The sequence below is a fragment of the Aplidium turbinatum genome, chromosome 5 (genome assembly GCF_918807975.1).
Source record: "Aplidium turbinatum chromosome 5, kaAplTurb1.1, whole genome shotgun sequence".
NCBI classification, from domain to species: Eukaryota; Metazoa; Chordata; class Ascidiacea; order Aplousobranchia; family Polyclinidae; genus Aplidium; species Aplidium turbinatum.
In genome coordinates, this window is record NC_137476.1 from 28,063,575 (window position 1) to 28,081,993 (window position 18,419).

General features: G+C 38.0%; 1 protein-coding gene across 1 annotated transcript; it reads right to left on the reverse strand.

Annotated features, from left to right (window-relative positions):
- Nucleotides 1-3,036: 3,036 nt before the first annotated feature.
- LOC145770029 (carboxypeptidase D-like) lies at nucleotides 3,037-17,666 on the reverse strand. Its single transcript, XM_082581613.1, has 14 exons — nucleotides 16,982-17,666; nucleotides 16,096-16,213; nucleotides 12,030-12,147; nucleotides 11,428-11,570; nucleotides 10,961-11,130; nucleotides 10,478-10,590; nucleotides 9,261-9,876; nucleotides 8,545-8,725; nucleotides 7,608-7,778; nucleotides 6,957-7,139; nucleotides 6,391-6,557; nucleotides 5,879-6,219; nucleotides 4,883-4,973; nucleotides 3,037-4,646 (listed from the first exon to the last, which is right to left on the reverse strand). The coding sequence occupies exons 1-14, from the start codon at nucleotides 17,608-17,610 to the stop codon at nucleotides 4,526-4,528; spliced, it is 3,162 nt and encodes a 1,053-aa protein (XP_082437739.1). The 5' UTR covers nucleotides 17,611-17,666; the 3' UTR covers nucleotides 3,037-4,525.
- Between the last annotated feature and the right edge of the window lie 753 nt (nucleotides 17,667-18,419).

Consider the following 18,419-nt stretch of genomic DNA (forward strand, 5'->3'; position numbering starts at 1 on the left):
GAAAATTTCTGTGCTGTATTATTTCCAAACACGATCATGCACAGGTTTAAAATTGTATATCCGGACTCTATTACATTCGAATCAGTATGAAAAATAATAATACTGTACCGTACAGTAGAAGATTCCTGTTTGAAGAAAAAACTCTTTTTTTTCAAAAGACCCAAACTGAAATCAGTTTGAATAAACTGTCACATTTATACTAAAATTGCAATTCAAAGCCTCATTCCATAGGACATGGCAACCTGCCATAAGCCAAATCAAAACAATTAAAAATCACACTACTGACGAAATGAAGTAAGTGAAAAGAACACTGAACACTGTCTTTGTGATTCTGAACACTGAATCACAGAGACATCATTGTACAATAAATAGGATTTATGAATGATATTGTCTTTGTTGTTGTGTCATTAGGGGTGTTCAATTTCGATTATTTGAATATTCGAAATTCGAAATTCAATTTATTTTCGATTTCCGACTTTCGATTTCGAATATCACAACTATTCACCACACTGCAAAATGTGATTTTATTGAAAGAAACGACATGAAAATTCGCTAAAAAACGCGAAAAAAAGCCATGAAAATCTGCGAAAAAAGAACACAAAATAACGTCTACAGCTCCAAGCCCATGTTGGTGTTTATGAACACAAGCTGATCGACATGGTCACCCGTCAGTCGGGATCTCAGCTTCGTGACGGTCAGGCCAGCTTTTGAAAACGATCGCTCCACTGGAGCCGAGGTCGCTGGGATCCCAAACACTGCAAGTTCATTTTCACAGCAAGCGATTCACTGCCGCGACATTTCACTGCAGAGTGCAGAGGTTTCAACTCGAAAGCGACATCGAGTATGTTTTCAAGCGCATAAAGCTAAACGCACGCTCCGACTACGTAGCAAATTATGTTGTGTGCATTTGAGTGCATTCAACATCTGATGACATTGAATCGACACAAAATGGTAGATTTTTGCTATGTCCCAGGCAGAAAAATCAGTCATTTCTACATTGAATCAACATCTGCAGACATTAAATCAATGTAAAAATGACAGATTTTGTTATCTGGTGTTGCAGCATCGCAACTCGTTCATCGTGATTATTTATCGCGAAGCTGATGCGTTTTGCATTCAAAAAGTGTTTTCCTGCTGCCGATCGCTAGTTCATCTATTGTTTTATGTATCAGCACAGCATAAAAAGTTGCCCCCACACAGAAATATGCCCCACGCAGGCCGTAGCCAGCCGGGGGCCAGGGGGGCCTCGCCCCCCCCTGAAAAAAATTTCGCCCCCTCTGGGCAAAATCTCAACATTCTCGAGCAACAGCTACAATTATAATGATTTTGCCCATTTAAATTTTTTCGCCCCCCCCCAAAAAAAGTTGCCCCCCCTTGCTCTGCGGTCTGGCTACGGACCCGCCCCCACGGCTTAGGCGCGTATGAATTCGGTAAAAAATGGATAAAAATGCGACAAAGCTCAGTCTACACTTTCTGCTATTGCACAACCTAGCTATCTTCACTCTTGAGAGAAATTTGTGAAATTTGGCATTAAAAATGCCAACCTGGCATCCCTGGTGCAGGACCCGCGAGAGCGTGTGATAGTCACATGATCGACGATGCGTATGCGTCGAAGTCTTTTTTTCGCTTGCAAAATGCGACAAGACAGACTTCGCGCCACTCGCGTTACTTTCAACCGCGTTCAGCCGAAAGGGCGGCTATAATTTCGAATATGTCCGATACGAAAAACGAATTTCGAATATCACCTTAATCGAAATCGAATCGAAAATCGAAATTGAACACCCCTATGTGTCATAATAGTAAGTTTTAGTAATGAAAGGCCACCGTGATTGAGGACTGAGGTATTGTGGTCTTGGTCGCAGATATTGCCTGCATTAACGATGTCTCTTACCGCTATTATCACGTAGCCAACCTGACATCATTGTTTTATGCGGCCGCTAATCGACTTCAACGATCATGGAATGTTATGTAATAAGAACGATTATACACGCAAAATAAAAAAAAATCGATTGCTCAAATCAGCTCTTTTGTCTCGTGAGCTTTGCGTATTGCTCAACAAGTGTATAAAGTTTAGAATTAACAAGAAATCATTAAATTTGAAACTGAAGTTTGAATCACGGCAAATAAACGTATTCAAAACTTTTACTTCAGCCGACGCTGTTTCACACTCAGTGTCTGGTCAGCAATAATTTTGCCACAGCAAAAATGCGTTAACTTTGAAGGCTGCCGAGCTGGAAACAGCTTGACGCGTGTATAAGTCGAACCTGGTGAAAACCACTTGCAAAAATCTCGAACTGCACTCGAGTATATACGGAAATAAGTAAAATTTTGAATGTTAGGCTACAGAACAAAAATCGCCCGAGGCTAAATTTTCATGTCAAGTTAAATATTTCTGCTTCTGGAGTGCCCCACAATTAAATAAGTCACGCCATGGTTACGCTACACCACTGTCTGTACAGTATAACTCCTGTTGCAAGTAGGCTAACCACAGTCAACCTAAACTGCTTGGTGGATGAACAACGGAGAATGACCGGTATTTAAAGCGCAGATGAACAAGAAAAAAACAGTTCCCGAACTTTATTGAAAAGCTGCATGTTGCTCCACAACATTGTTCTTTGTAATACCGCTTTGAAGGAGGATTACGAGTATAAACAAAAGAATAACTTTTAAACTTCATTTTGAATTGAAAAGACATGACGTAATGTCTTCCATCCTTAGTTATCATATATTTTTTCATTACGTAGTCATAATGTCTTGTAGGAATAAATTGAAAATCAGTATGATCACTCAAATTGAAAGCAAGGGGACTACGAATCCTCACTAAACCAATCAATCAATGGTCTTGTTGCACCTAAGATGACAACCTTATATTTACTGATCTCCGGAGCTGATGTAAACCTTAAAAGTCATGTCGACTTATTCTTGATGCCCCCGTTATCAAAAATTGTTCTTTGTAATACCGCTTTGAAGGTGGATTACGACTATGAACAAAAGAATAAATTTTAAACTTCAATTTGTATAGAAAATACACGACGTAATGTCTTCCAACCTTATCACTAAATATGAGAGCAACGGGACCACGAATCCTTACTGAACCAATCAGTAAAAGGTTTTGTTGTGCCTACTGATCTATGGAGCTTACATAAACCTGAAAAAATATGGACTTATTCTTGATATGGAATTTGACTACAGTACATATATTACATATCGATTAATGGATATTTTGTTTCACTGAACTTCAAAGTCAAAACGTATTTGTTTACCACAACCAAACCACTTGTGACGATCGAATTTGTTAATTCCTTATTTGATAAAATGTTTAGATGATGTCACGTCATTACGCCGATTTGAGATATTTCAATCATGACGTTGTATGGATGAAAAACTTTTACAAGTTTTATACTCTGCTGAGAGTAAAAAAGAAACACAAATGATAAATATTGGAGAAATTGAGTCTCCTTTACAACTTAAGAATCAAACAACTCAAAACTGCTGAAACAAAACGTTTTGTTTGAGTGAAAGAATCACTGCAAGCAACCAATGCCAAAATGCGTGCGGAAGAAGTCATGGGAGTGTGAGATATCAAAAATTTAACAGGTTGTTATTTTTCTACATCAATCTACTTTAAAAAATCTATATCTTTGCTTCTGTAGAAAATCCGCAGCAAGCGCCTTTTTTACATGTTTAGTATCAGCCAAATTTTGCCGATACCGATACTCAAACAATGGCCGATATCACCGATACCAATATATCGGATTTTTTATCTATAATTTAGTCATCAAGGTTTTCCATACTTTTTCAATACCACGAGGGAGGTTTCACAAAATTCCCGACCTTTTCCCGGTCTGGAAAACGGGTTTTCAAATTCCCTACTTTTTCCCTACTTTCCCGACTGCGTGGGAACCCTGCAAGTAATACTCATGAACTTAAAAAGATGAAAACAAATCACGAAGCTTGGAAGTGGGTGACCTAGACTTGAACAATGAGCTTCTATCGATATAAAAATAAACATAGTACGGTGAAGGAAAAACAAGCTACTTGCCTTGAAACTGATTACAATAAAAGAAACCAAACAGAACTAAAAATGTTTGGCAAAATTTAACGGCGTAAGTGCGACGTTTCGAAACATCACCAAGCCCGCAAGTACCTGCCTTGATTTTAACATGGTCTCACGTCGCAAAAACGTATGAAACTTCAAAATTCAAACAAAGGCACGCAACATAGTTTCAAGAATTAAGTTAAAGATAATAGCCGCTTCTAGTAATCAAAGCTAAACTAAGCCTATAAGAAAAAGTTGTGGTAATGTATGGCACGAAAATCCTGAAGAAGACAACTAGATTCGGCTGATAAAACGTCAGTTTCACCAATTCGTTATCACTAGCATGCCTCAAATATTCGCATTTAATGTCATTGATATACTGCACGAAGTGGTCAAAGTGCACTGATTAATTGTTCCTACTACAATGGCGAAACTCTGCAAAAAACTGTAAAATGTTTAAAAAAAAATTATCTCTCAAACGAACAATCATCTTCGGGCAACAAATACAACATCCTCCTCATCACTGGAGTCTCGGTCGTGATAAGCTCCGGAGGATGGCAAAATATTGGGAACATCGTCGAAATATTCCTCGGTTTCATTGGTCAACCTAGAGTGCAGGAAACATGCCACAAGGAGTCAATCAATTGAAGAAAGCAGTTTATTTCATGGCGGAATAAACTAACATTAAGCGACGTTAGAACTCCGTGAAACTTTAGTTGCAGTAAGTTCAAAGATATCTCGTACCCAGACAGCAAATCACCATTTTCACATTGATTTAACGTCTGCAGACGTGTTTTTGTTTTAAATATAACTTTTGCTTTTAAAACTAGAAAAGCAACCGACCTGTGAAAGCCTTTCTTTTCTTCCGCACGCTTGCTGGATCGTACGCAAGCGACCAAGATAACAACGCATACCAACATCACTATGGCAACAACTGGAAAATAACAAAATAAAAGACTTTCAAAATTTAATTTGTGAAGTAGATGGAGCATGCAATAACTGAACTTGAAATCCACAAATGCAGTCCCGACAAGCCAGCATTTAGAAATTGACAAACAGTTGCCACCGGACAGCTTCAGGTCTAGAGTTAGGTGCAGTAATATAGCTAAAAAGAAAATTTAGGGGGGCAAAAACAACTATTGGGGGGGAGGCAAATATTTTAATGTTTGAAATAAAAAGTTTGTTTAAAAATATAGCCACTGAATGCAGCCTAACATTTATGAAACGTCACTCTACAAGTAATTCAAACGTTGTAATGAATTTGGAAACTATTTTTAGGGGGGGAGGAGCGAGTCGAGACGTACCCTGTTAGAAGTAACATTAGCTCTGGGATTAATCAAGTGCGTGGCAGAATGGTCTGAGAGTCAAACTGGCGCTCGAATAGTTACGGGTTCGATGCCCAATCAGTGGGCACGGCGGTGTGTTCTTAACAACTGTTTATATTTTTAAAAGTAAACGAAGAAACTGATTGTAGCTTTCAATGCTACTGAGTAATAAATTGTAGGTTTTCAGCAAAACGGCCTCAAAGTTTCAAATTGTTCCTGAAAATTGAGCTTCTCGTGAGACGTAGGTGAAGCAAAAGTGGACTTTTTAATCTATTTCACAGCTGAAATCTCAATTTTACAATTACATGCACTATTTCAACATCTTTCATCTTCAAACTAACCAAACCGTAAACGTGACTAAAGCACTTTCAAAACTGCACTCTCTAAATGGCTTCCCTGCCTTTCAATCCTTCTTTTCCAAGCCTTCACCATTGTATTAGAATATCAGACGAATTCAGTAAATGTGTCAAATATCGTACATATTTTACTTCCCATGTAGCCACAATCCACTTACCTGCCACTGTGATAACCACACGCCTGGAATAACCAAGTATAGTGGTGGCCTTGGTGGTGCGTTTATCAGTTGGTGTGCTGGTTGTAGTGGTTGATGGTGTGCTGGTTGTAGTGGTTGATGGTGAGCTGGTTGTAGTGGTTGATGGTGTGCTGGTTGTTGTGGTAATCGGTATGCTGGTTGTGGTGGTACTGGTGGTTAATGTGCTGGTTCTGGTTGAAGTGGTTTGCAAACTGGTTGTTTTTGGTTCTTCTGGCACTTTTGGTTGCAAGCTCCTCAAGGTAAAGTTAAGCAGGGTAGCATGCCCAAGGCCGACTTCGATCTCATGAGTATCAGGATTATATCTGTAAGATGAGAAGCAACATCACAATATTGAATCAAGTAAAATTTAGGTTAATTTGTAAAAAAGTTAAATTTGGGTTAAAAGTTGAGTAAAATTTGGGCTGAGAGTTGAGTAAAATTTGAGTTGAAAACGGAGAACATATTGGGTTAAAATATTTGAGAAACCAACTTGCCCTGGCAGCGTTGCAGTGATACGGTAACTTCCTGGCACTAGGAGGCGCCAGTAGTCACCTTCCATGGCAGATGTAATGTCGTGGTTTATTTCCCAAACGTGAATGCTTGCTTGTGGGAGAGGGTTGCCGTTTTCGTCTTTTACAAATCCAGAAACACCTTTGTGAACCTAAAATCAATTTACAACAAAAGGAACAGTAAGTTGTTATATTTTCTTTTTGAACAAATCCAGACTTTTTATGATAGAAAGTATTTTATGATGAAAAGCATATTTTAGAACCTAGCTAGCTTAAAAATGCATTACCGTACGTGCATTGTGACGTATTTCAAATATATATATATATATAAAAAAAACGTCAACAATATAGCTACTACGCTGATAAGGTTCTCAGCTTTGATATATTATGAATTTTGCATAAAAAGCCACTATCAATAAATTTCAATTCTATACTTCGGCATATGGCAATGAGTCGTGTGCAACATGTTTTGTCATCTTCAAATTGTACATCACCAGCACACAAGCAACAACTTCATCTTTAAAACTTTTGCATAAAGAATATCACTGTACCTCATCGATGAAGGCCATCAACGCGTTCTCATTGTCCTTCCAGTACTGCGACAGATCCTTTCCCATCGGATATTTTACGCAGCCGAGCTCCAGCGTGATTTCGAAGCAGTTCGTGTAAACATAATTCCAGTCTTGCATGCCGCCGCTAACCTCGTACCATTCTGCCCCGTTGGTTATGCCGCCCTTGAACCAGAAAAGTCATTTTAATTCAGTTTTAAAGTAGCCCACAAAGTTCTCGGTTCAACTCCCGCATTGGGAACAGATTTTTATATTCGAGTTAAGCAAATTTCTTGTTCATTTCTCGCACTGACGCTAAGATAGAGTCATTGTCAGCATTAACAGCAACAACATGCACCAGATCTTTGTTGTGAGTGACTATAGAGTAAGAACAGTTCCTGTGGTGTTGATCTATCTCAAGTGTTTGACCGAGTGGATGCTGATACTCAACAGGCAGTAAGTCGTGGATGTTTGCGACACATCTCAGCATTGCAGTATGATGGAACACACAGCAATGCTACAAAAATGCTTATTCAAATAGAGTTTTCCCTGATAATCGATTCATTTCTTACACGTGGCGATCTTGAATAAACAGGACGGGTCACGCTTTAATTTAGTCTATATGCACCACAGCAGACATTCGCAAATTCTTACGTCGAAGCGATCCCTCGGGGAGGCAGAACAGGGCACGCTGTTGTGCATAGTTTCATGTGCGTCCGAGTACGCCCTTGCTACTTGTTTGAATACAGCGTCATCGGGAGAGAGGTTGGATTTGGAATTCTTGCGCTTGTCTGGGTCGCGCTCATCAAAAGGGTAATTTGCAACCTAGAGTGATAAAAATAGTGGCAACAGATGAAGAATTATACTGAGCTCTTCTGTTAGCTAGTTAGCTGAGACTAGGCTGCCAAAACAAAACAGGTAAACAGGTTTATTTCCGACGTTTCGTCGGTCGGTTGCAACTGATTCTATCAAGAAGCAACACAGCGTACTGTGCAAAATGAGAAACTAACGTGATTGAAGCTACAAAAAAAAAAGCAAAACTAGTGAGTTACTTAATTGGAAAACAAGCTCGATGCAATCAATATTTAAATGAAGGTGTAGCTGTCGGTCGGTTGCATAACCGAGTGGTGAGAAGCACGTTTCGACGTTTGAAAGCCAGCGGCTCGACATCACTCAAGAACATGTGGCTGTTATCTTCGGCAAGACAATTAAAGGTGTGCCGTCGATTCTGGAGTGGGGCCATTCGAGTATAGCCTTTGATTTCTTTCATGATTATGAACCGTACGTTGCGCTGAAGAGAAATGCTTACGTCCCTCCTTAGGGCTATGGCCTGCTAAGCCGAAATGTAGCTTTCAGCTAGCGATATATGAAAATTAGGCGAAATAAAGTTATTGTATCGTACATGGTAAAATGCCTATTGAAACGATGTCTACACATTTATAACTGATAATGCCAACACAGTGGCGTAATGCGTGTAAAATATCCTCACTTGTTAAATCAGCTAAATATAACGTACGTAGACGTTTAACCGATTAACAAAATTGACAAGCTGAAATGTTAGTGCTTCCAAGCAAACATCACACGTTCTTACCAATGATCCTCCATGCAAGTTTGCTGATAAAACGAAAGGAATCGATTCAATCCACGCCATGACAGCTTTTGTTTCTGGTTCTAGTTCAGGGCTGATAGACCGGAATTGATCTGGAAAATTCCGGTTCAGGTCGACATTGTTGATATTGCTACGGCCTTGGTAGCCAGCCTCGTCTCCTTCCCTGCAAATGCACAGTTTTTTTTATTTTAAACACTAAAAATATTTTATATGTTTCAAAAATTTTGACGTTCAGTATAAAACTGAGCTTAGGTCAAATCAACTATTTGCTTGTGAAAGCTTGTGAAATCGATTTGCTGTTGTCAAAAACCCACTCCATCAAATTTGCTGAACAGTGAACACAGATTTAGTAACTACATTTTAGGCTGTATATTTTCTGATTAATTTGATCGGACGTTCCAACCATATTGCTTCTTAGTTTTTGTCTATGACGACGAATGAAAGTCCACATAACATTTCATACAAGAACACAGGTGACAGGTGTGACGCGTTGTTTTGTTTAGATATTGCAAGGAATTAATGAAAAGTAAACCAATCTGTGAGCAGTATAAGTCCAATCATAGATATATCATACACACGTAACTATGTGACTTAATTTACGTTGAAAATGAAAACTAAAACGTTTTTTCACTCTTAACAACCTTCGCTGTTTGGTTCTAAAAAGAGGAAATAATTTTAAAATTGCACTTGAATCTTACCTCGCTATTTCATATCCATCAGGATTCATAGTAGGCATGATATGAATGCGTGTGTTATCGACCTGCCAAGTAATACGCTCGTCTCTACCATAGTTTATGCAAAGGTACTCAACAAGGTTCAGTAGTATCTCCTTCCCAACCACTTCATTGCCGTGCATGTTGGCAATATACTTGAACTCTGGCTCCCCGGGCTCGTGAGTGCCTGGCTTGTCGCTAATCTCGATGACCCACAAGTCTCTGCCTTTGACTGACGTTCCGATGCTGTACAAGTTTGTTATTTCCGGATATAGCCGGTTAATGCGTTTTAAAAAGTCGGTCATTTCTTGCTGGTGGTGATGCAAAAACTCGGAAGGAGCAAAGCGATCAGCCTGGTCGATTTTGGGTGCTTCGCTTGGGATCAAAACCTGCTCGGTTGGCATCATGTCGTCAATCAGCAGTCGGTGCCCATGGCCTGTGTCTGGGTATGTTTGGGCCTGGGCGTCCTCTCTGTGGTCAGAAGGCTCGGGTGTTGTAGCATAGTCATTTGCATAGTCAACATCACTGCTTGCAGTGTCCGCTATAAGTTCATATTGGGCGGGTGTAGTTTCCTCCGAGAAAGATTTGTTTACTTCAGAAGCTGAAATGTGCAAAGAAAAGAGTTTTGAGCAACGGTGCTAACTTCATTTTAGCTTATGAAATAGCATCCTGCTTCTAAACGAGAGCTCGACAGTTTCACAAGCAAGGACTGTAGAAACACTGGAGCAAATCTAAATAAGTTATTCGGTCATATACTTGAATCCGTCGCGTTAGTTATAGTTGGTATTGCCTAACGAGAGCGATGCGAGTCGTTTTTGTGACTTTTTCTTTTTTATTAAAAATACATATCAGAAATAAAAAAATTCTCTTGTAATTAAATTGTGAAAAAATTAAATGCTGGTGCCTGGAAATCATTGGTCATTGCGAGAAATCACCAAAAACTTAACTGTTTCAAAGAACAATTGCTGGAAACAAGATAATTGGTTTGTTTAGGTAAAAAACTGATATTTCATTATTCATATATAAAATACTTTGGAATCGGTTGAAATTTCTAGACGAATATGTTTACTCACCTCATCAGTAGTTACGACGTACAACGAGTAAAAAAACAGAGAAAGCAGGTGCATTCGTACAAACTCATGCCTGTACAAATGTACATGTCTAAATACACAAAACCTACATCACGATATTCAGTTACTCACAATGGTGCACAGTGGCAGTAGTTGGATAAAAACCTTCAGGTGTAAGATCGACGTCCTTAACGAGATACTGCTTTTCGTCAATCGCTAGGAATATGGGGTCGGAATCTTCGTAGCTGTCAAAAAAAAAAATTTGGTACGGAAATTGTTTTTTTCAAATATTGGTTAAGTGATAAGATGTGTGATCTGAAAATTCTCATTATCTCGGATCCTTTCAAGTCAACATTAATGTGGAGATCTCTACTAAACTTGACGAAAGGCGCAGTGCAAGGTCTAAATGTGCATTGTATCCTACCAAGAGAAAACGCTTCAGCTGTTTTTCAACGTAATGACTAAAAACAGTATGCTTGTTTCTGTTTGTTTTTGATGGAGTAGATAAGCAGCACAAATTAAAGCAGTTATGAAACCAAAGAACAGAAGCTGCTTTGTAGATCTTAACAGATTATACAATACAACATGAACCCAGCATTCCCTGGTGAAGCTTACCCGACTTTTGTTACAGTTAAAATGTAATTCCCAGGCACAAGAAGCCTCCAATATGCTCCATATACATCACTCTTCATATCTTTGTCAATTCCTTTAACTTTGATGATGGCATCTGATATAGGCTGGCCGATCACTCGATCCTTCACGAAACCTCGTACACCACGGTTGGTCTGAGATGAAAAAATTGTGTGCCGGTAAAGTGTATACCATTTTAAATCAGCAGTAGATATTGAATCATCACGCGTGCCATCGGTAAGTTTTCATATAGCGGAACGACAACAGCATTTCGCCATAGGGCATATATGTGTCTTAAAACATTAAAGCCGAATTCGTGAGCACATTTGCCTCGCCTTTGCTTGGTTCTAGGTTACAGACAAAACCATTTCTTTTGTCTGGAAACAAATCGAAAAACATTCTAAAAGTTAAGATTTAAAAGTACCACAATAACAAAATGTACTAGGACTAACCAGTTCTAGGGTTTGGAGCAGAGCTTCTTTATTATGATTCCATTCCGTTTCTAAAGTATCGGCCATCGGGTATTTGCAACAAGTTAGTTCAATAGTAATTTCCATACAGTCACCGTGCAGATAGTTGTAATCCTGCATGCCACCTGAAAGTAATTATATTATGCAATAGCCCAAAGTAGAAAAAAGCATTGAAACTTACACATTTTTGGTAAGCACACAATGGTGGACTTTACTGTATAATTATGTTGCTAATAAGTTGCTTATAAAGTTTTTATCACATTGCATATGCATATATTTAAGAGTTAAAGTATTAGTTGTAGTAACATCTAAATCTAAGTACACGTTAATTCAAAACGTATGCATGAAACTGAATATAAAGTGGAATATATATATTATATATACTGTATAATAATATATCTCATCAAATTATACTTCAAGTGAACAACAAGAAATGGCCTTGACAAAAAGTGCTGAATTAGAAGGATCCATGACTTTTAAAAGGTAGCCCGAACAAGAATATTCTTCAAAGCAATAATTTTATTCATTCAAAACATCAACAAAAATACCCAACACATTCGATCATTGAAACAAAGATAACTAACCTGGAACATCATACCAACGTGCACCATTCACAACACCATCCGTAAAAACGTTTTCATAACATTTAGAAGAACCTGTGTGCATGACGGAATGAGCATTGGAATAGGTGTGAGCCATCAGCTGCAGAAAGATAAAAACTGTTATCAACTTTTAAAAAAATAATTATATTATATATATATTTTATATTGAAAAGATATGTAGTGGAGACAAGCTTATTTTAAACTAGTAGCAAAATTAAAAGCCAAGCAATGACAAATATAGGACATCAAAATAATTACTTAGGTTTAAAGATTGAATAAAAAATTTTAACACACAACATATATATATATTCACAATTTCAGTCAAAGTTGAATACTCATTGAGGTCACCCCTTGTGCTAAATTTTGAGTATTATATAACAGTTGTCCCCTCCACCAAACGGGTCTGCTACTATTCGGTGAGTCCGATTCGGTGAGTCCGATTCGGTGAGTTTGATTCGGTGAGTTCCTAACCTCTAACCCCTAATCCTAACTCCAAACCCCTAACCCTAAAACGGCAATGATAATTAGGCTACGGTACCCAATAATTTAAAAAAAAAATTGAAAAAATCCCCCGTTAAGGGATCGGACTCACCGAAACGGGCCATTCCGAAACCAAACAACCAAAATGTCACAATAGAACTGAGGGTCCACATCTTTTAGGTCCAGGCAGTTAGGCGCCTGGTAAATGGGTGTACACACTGTGGCGTCAGGATATTTTGGTGTGGTGCCCGGTCATTTAGTTGTTATTTGGTGTGTCAAATTTACCGAAAACACTTGATTATGCGACAATTTTCCCCGCCTAATTACAAAGTGAATTTCACTTTGAAACATATCAGTGTGCAGTGCCTGACTAGGCTATGCAATAGGGTGATTCAAAAAAAAAAAAATTTTTTTTTCATCACTCTCACCCCTTAGATATGTGATGCATCATGCAAAAACATGTATTCCAAAAGATTTTTGAAATCAGACATCATTTAGAGGTGGCACAGCCCATGCAAAATTTTCGTGGTTTTTCTATATGCGATGCACTACAATCGTCTTGACCAAAACCACAGAAATTTTTAGTCAAGATGCTAAGTGTAGAATATGTCAAAAACTGGATAAATATTACAAGTACATGGTAATAATTTCGTAAACCAGAAGAAAGAGTGCCTAAAAAAGTCATCACTTAGTCTTGCAGCTGCGTTAGATCGCATAGGGGTCACTGACTGGAAAGCCGTGTATATATCAGCAGAAACAGTGGCGGGGGTAGGTGGAGACCCTGCTCAATTCAGGCTAAGTTCTTCTACCATAAGACGCCATCAACAAAAGTATCGACTAGACATTGTAAATGAAATAAAAGATCAGTTCCATTCTAAAATCCTAATGAATCATTAGCAGTGCATGGGATGGCAAGTTCCTTGAAGATCTGGTAGGCAATCAGCAGTGTGGACCGTTTACCAATTACCAGTTTCCGGCCACAGCATTTCCAAGCTTCACGGGGTATCAAAACTTGCTTCAGGAACTGGAGACATGATGGCAACTGCTGTTTTTAATGCACTTGAAGAATGGGAAGTTAGTGGGAAAGTGAGGGCCCTGTGCTTTGACACAAACTGCCTCCAACACCGGCCAACACGCTGGTGCTAGCACTCTTTTGGAGCAGAAACTTGGAAAAAGTTTGCTTCACTTTGCTTACAGACATCACATTATGGAACTTATTTTAAAAAGTGCATTTGAAACAAAGTTTGGTATGTCCTCTGTTCCAGACATCAGCCTTTTTAAGCGGTTTCACGAAAAATGGAACTTTATTGATCAATCCAATTACCAGCCAGACCCAACTGATGCACATGTCAATAACTTCATCTAGCCAGTTTGTGCAGATCTGTTGACATTTGCAAATGAACAATTGTCTGCAAGACACCCACGGGATGATTACCGAGACCTGCTGGAATTGCTTATAACTTTTTTAAGAGAACAACCTCACAATGGGGTTGCCTTCCGCTGTCCAGGTGCATTCTACCACTCTGGATGTCCAAGCCCAAGGTATTGTACTGTTACAAGATTTGGCTTTTTCGCAGCCAATTTAAGCCAAGAAAGAAGAGACTGGACTTCGAGATCTATATATATGCCTCTTTTGTTCAATAGTATATGTGAAAGCATAGATTACTTGCATTTTGCCAAGTGAGGCTCCATGACAAGATCTTAATTTAATGAAAGAGCTCTTAGGGTATAAACATATCTGCTCAGGTCTTTCAAAAGCTACTTTAAATAAACTTTCACACCACATATGGTACGTGTCAGAAGAATTAGTGGCTCTGGCTTTTTTGATACCTTAGTGAGCTTGGAAACTTAGAGGAAAATGATGAGCTCTCTCAGAATGGAACAAAACCTGGAGGGCAAGAAACAACCTCCGTCCAGAATCGTTGAAAAAGAGCTGCGGGACTTTGTGTCAAAAGACATTCTTAAACTTTTCCATAAGCTTGACATTCCACATGAGCTCCTTTCATTAGATTCGACTACTTGAGATGACAGAGATGATTATGCCAATGCTAAAACACAGGTACTGGCTCTAAAAGTGTTTCATGATCATGCCGAACAAGGTGTGACCCTGGTACAGCGATTTAACAAGCTGCTTTCGAAGACTGAAGAGCAATTTCAGTTTCTTCTTCAAGAGGTGACTGAGCAAAAAAAAAAATTTCCAGACAGTGTAAGAATACCATTGTGAGCCAGATTGAAAAACAATAATGTGCATAAACTTTATGGTAACGACTGAACACATATCTACATTACAAAAATAACATTTCTGCATTCATTAAATCTTTGTAAATATTTGATGACTTTTAAAGACAGTGTTTTTGATATTTATCAAGTATTATTGATGCAACAAAAATGCGAATTTTTTGTTGTTTGTTTTGTGCGTGTTAATTTGTCAGGTTGTATTCTAGCTTTACATAGTTTTTTTAGCATGTATTTGTGTTTTTGGTGTTCTTCCTTTGTGGAATATTGTGAATCAGTAAATCCACCATTTCAATGGTATAATAATAAATATGTTATTTTTAAACAAATTTATCCGATTTGCAAAAGTTGAAACTGGATGTGCCACCACTAATCCTTTGAGTAGGACAAAATTTTTTTTATGTATCATGTTATTGCTTTACTCATCACACTTTTAGGGGGTGAGAGTTAAAAATTTCAAAAAAAAAAATTTTTTCCTCAATTTTGAATCACCCTACTATGCAAGTAGCCCACAGCCTAGAACTCACTTAGCAAGCTCTTTGTTTGAGCAGGTACACGAGGTGTAAAGATGAAGAATTTTATTAAGCAATAAATAAAATACCGGTACGGAAAAGCGCAATTACACACTGCAAATAATAAAATATATATGTAAAAAAACACAATAAGCAGACAAAAGTTAAAGATTTGTCTTCATTTTACTGAGCATCAGCCTCTCTTGTTTCAACGTAATTTGACAATGCTTGCAGTAAACTCAGTTATGCTCGGAAACTTAAATAATTTAGTGATAAAGCTTTCGCCGACGCAAGCCTGGACTCACAACAAATAAGTGCCGGACACGCGAATTAACAAAACTGTGTATTTTTTCTGCTCAATATAACATTTTGTATGAAAAGCATTGCCCAACCTGTCAAACTGATATAATCTGCAGTATTACCATCAAGCAATTAATGAAATAGATTTTATTGGGAATATCACGTAGATGACCAGGTGCCACAGTGCAGTCACCTGAATATCCTGACGCCACAGTGGGCACAATTATTTGACAGGCAACTAACTAACTGTGTCTAAACGAAATCCTCCGAGAACTGACTAAGTACTTTACTTCAAACAAATATGAATAAACAAGATTAAGTTTTAAAATCACATGCCGAGGAAATGATATCCTTCATAATCCATAACAATTCTGAGCATGGCATATCTGATTATTTCATTTATGGCTCAAAACAACGACTTAAAAATATCTTCAAATGTTATGAATATATCTATACAGTATATATACCGGTACACTGTAATAATTGAAGTGACAAGCAATAAAATAAAAGTGAAAACAAACCTTGAAAAAGGCATCATCAGGTGCAGTGCTGTCTGTTTTTGCATTGTGAAATTTCGAGTCATCGTATGGATAACTTGCAACCATACTGCCAGCATGAAAATTGAGTGAGAGAATAAATCTGAAAAAAAAAATTAATCACTGTTTCTTTCAGATCACAGAATTTTTTGTGTCAGTGCTTTAATATTTCATCGATTCAAGAGAAACAGAAAAAGTACGATTTAAACAATAAACACATAGGATACTAATACAAATGTCACAAATGTTACATTAAACACCTCGTTGATTGAAAGTTTCTTGGCTAGCATACAATATATGTATATTGTGTAATAAATAATTGTAGACAGAACATCACTGTTTCAACCTTATGGTCTCATCAGTGCAGTAAACGTGCACTAGACTTAACGCCTTATTACCATATATTACCGTACTGTATAACCAATTCAGCATGGTGATTTTTCCATTTGTGGTAAGCAAGGAACCACATTTTGGATACTTTCACCAATTTTGCCACAGTGCTCAAACTGTCGGAGCAGTAAACCATGCGCAATGCAATATATATACTAATGCGATGCTGTATATTAAGTATGTTTAGGGAAAGTGACACAAAATATGCTCTGCTGTGGGGTACCAGTAAATGCTCAGCCTAGTGATAATGGCAAAGAAACAAGTTCTTTCTACTAACAGCAAGTTTTTATATATATACAACTAAAAATTGTATGTCAAACATAATGCTAACTGTGTTAGGCTATATCATACCCTATGATGCAAAATCAACTTACTGACTACAATAGAGCATGCAGATTGCAAAATCATCATACAAGAAATACAACCTTAATACATAGTATGGTATGGGAACTTATATATATATATATATATATATACGTACTTGTGCTGCTTAATCCAATTAATCATTGCCTCAGTTTCTGGCTCAAACTGTCTTTGAGCTGCCTTAAGAGGAGAGTCAAACTGGTCAAGAAAATTTCGATTTAAATCAGTTCCATGAAAGTTTCTTCGATGACCGTGATTACATAATCCTTCCTTTGACAACTCAAATCCATCCGGATTGATGGAAGGCATCAAAAATATCCTCATACTTGTCAATATGTTGTGAGATCTTGAATCATATTTGTGAGTATGAAGCAGATACTGGCTTAAATAAATAATAAGTTGCCTTCCAACTGTTTCATCACCATGCATATTTCCAACATATTTCACCTCTGGCCTTCCTGGCGTCACATAGTTAACATTTTCAGTAATTTCAAGGTACTGGAGGTCCCTTCCCTGAACTGACTTGCCGATTGAACCAACTCTTGCATAATTAGGAAATTGTTTTGCAAGATCATGAAACAGTGTCGTCAATTCTTCATCATGGTGATAATGGTCAAACGAAAAAAAAGAAAGATTTGCATCGGGTGATTTTCGTTCTACTTGTGGGTATGTGGAAATATCTACAACTAAGCAAACAATCAAAACAACAGCAGTGATTGTGCAGTGAGAGTTTCTTTTTGTTGTCATTATTTTTTGTTATTACTCGAACAGTTTATACATATAATATACCGTAGTAGTTTGATACAAACCTGTAAAATCAACAGAAACTTGTGGGAATAATGATAACAATAAATTAGAAGCATAGGATTAAAACTGTCAAGCATAGTAGTAAACTACATTACTGCATAATTTTAAAAGTCTACATTTATATAGTCATTCCCAAAATTAATTCCATCTGTTAGGTGCCACTGAATAGAGAGCAGTCCTTAGAATGCGTTACTCAAACGCACACCCTGAGAGTTGAATCATAGCGCCGCTTGATCTTGAAGCTTCTTTGTTCATGAAGCTATCATGCTATCCAACTGAGCTATCGGGCGAACATGTGTCTCAATGTGAACTTACTATTCAGTTTAGCCTTTATATGGAATCTCACAGGCAAACTACGTAAGTTATTTTTCCCTCTCTTAGGCTACTCTCTAAAAAGGTTTCGCTGAGACAAGTCACCAAACATTTCCCAACCATGCGGAGGCGCAGCCACCCAGGCCTCGAAATTCGTTTTTGTTGACGGCGGACAAACGTGTCCGGTCTGAGCAGCTATCTCGGCGGACAAATTAAGTCTCACGGCGGACACACCAGTTTTAGCGTCGATCGTCACGCTTAATCACTTTATCTTGATAATAATTCCTTGCCATTTGAGAACTATAGCTACGGTTTAGAAGGCTTTTTAAAATTTCAGCGCAGTCACTGTCTCTGAAAAGCTTTCATCAGACCACCGACGTGAGCTTGAAGAGTCAAAGCGTCGCGTAGCTGCTTTACGCCGCATAACTAATTAACTT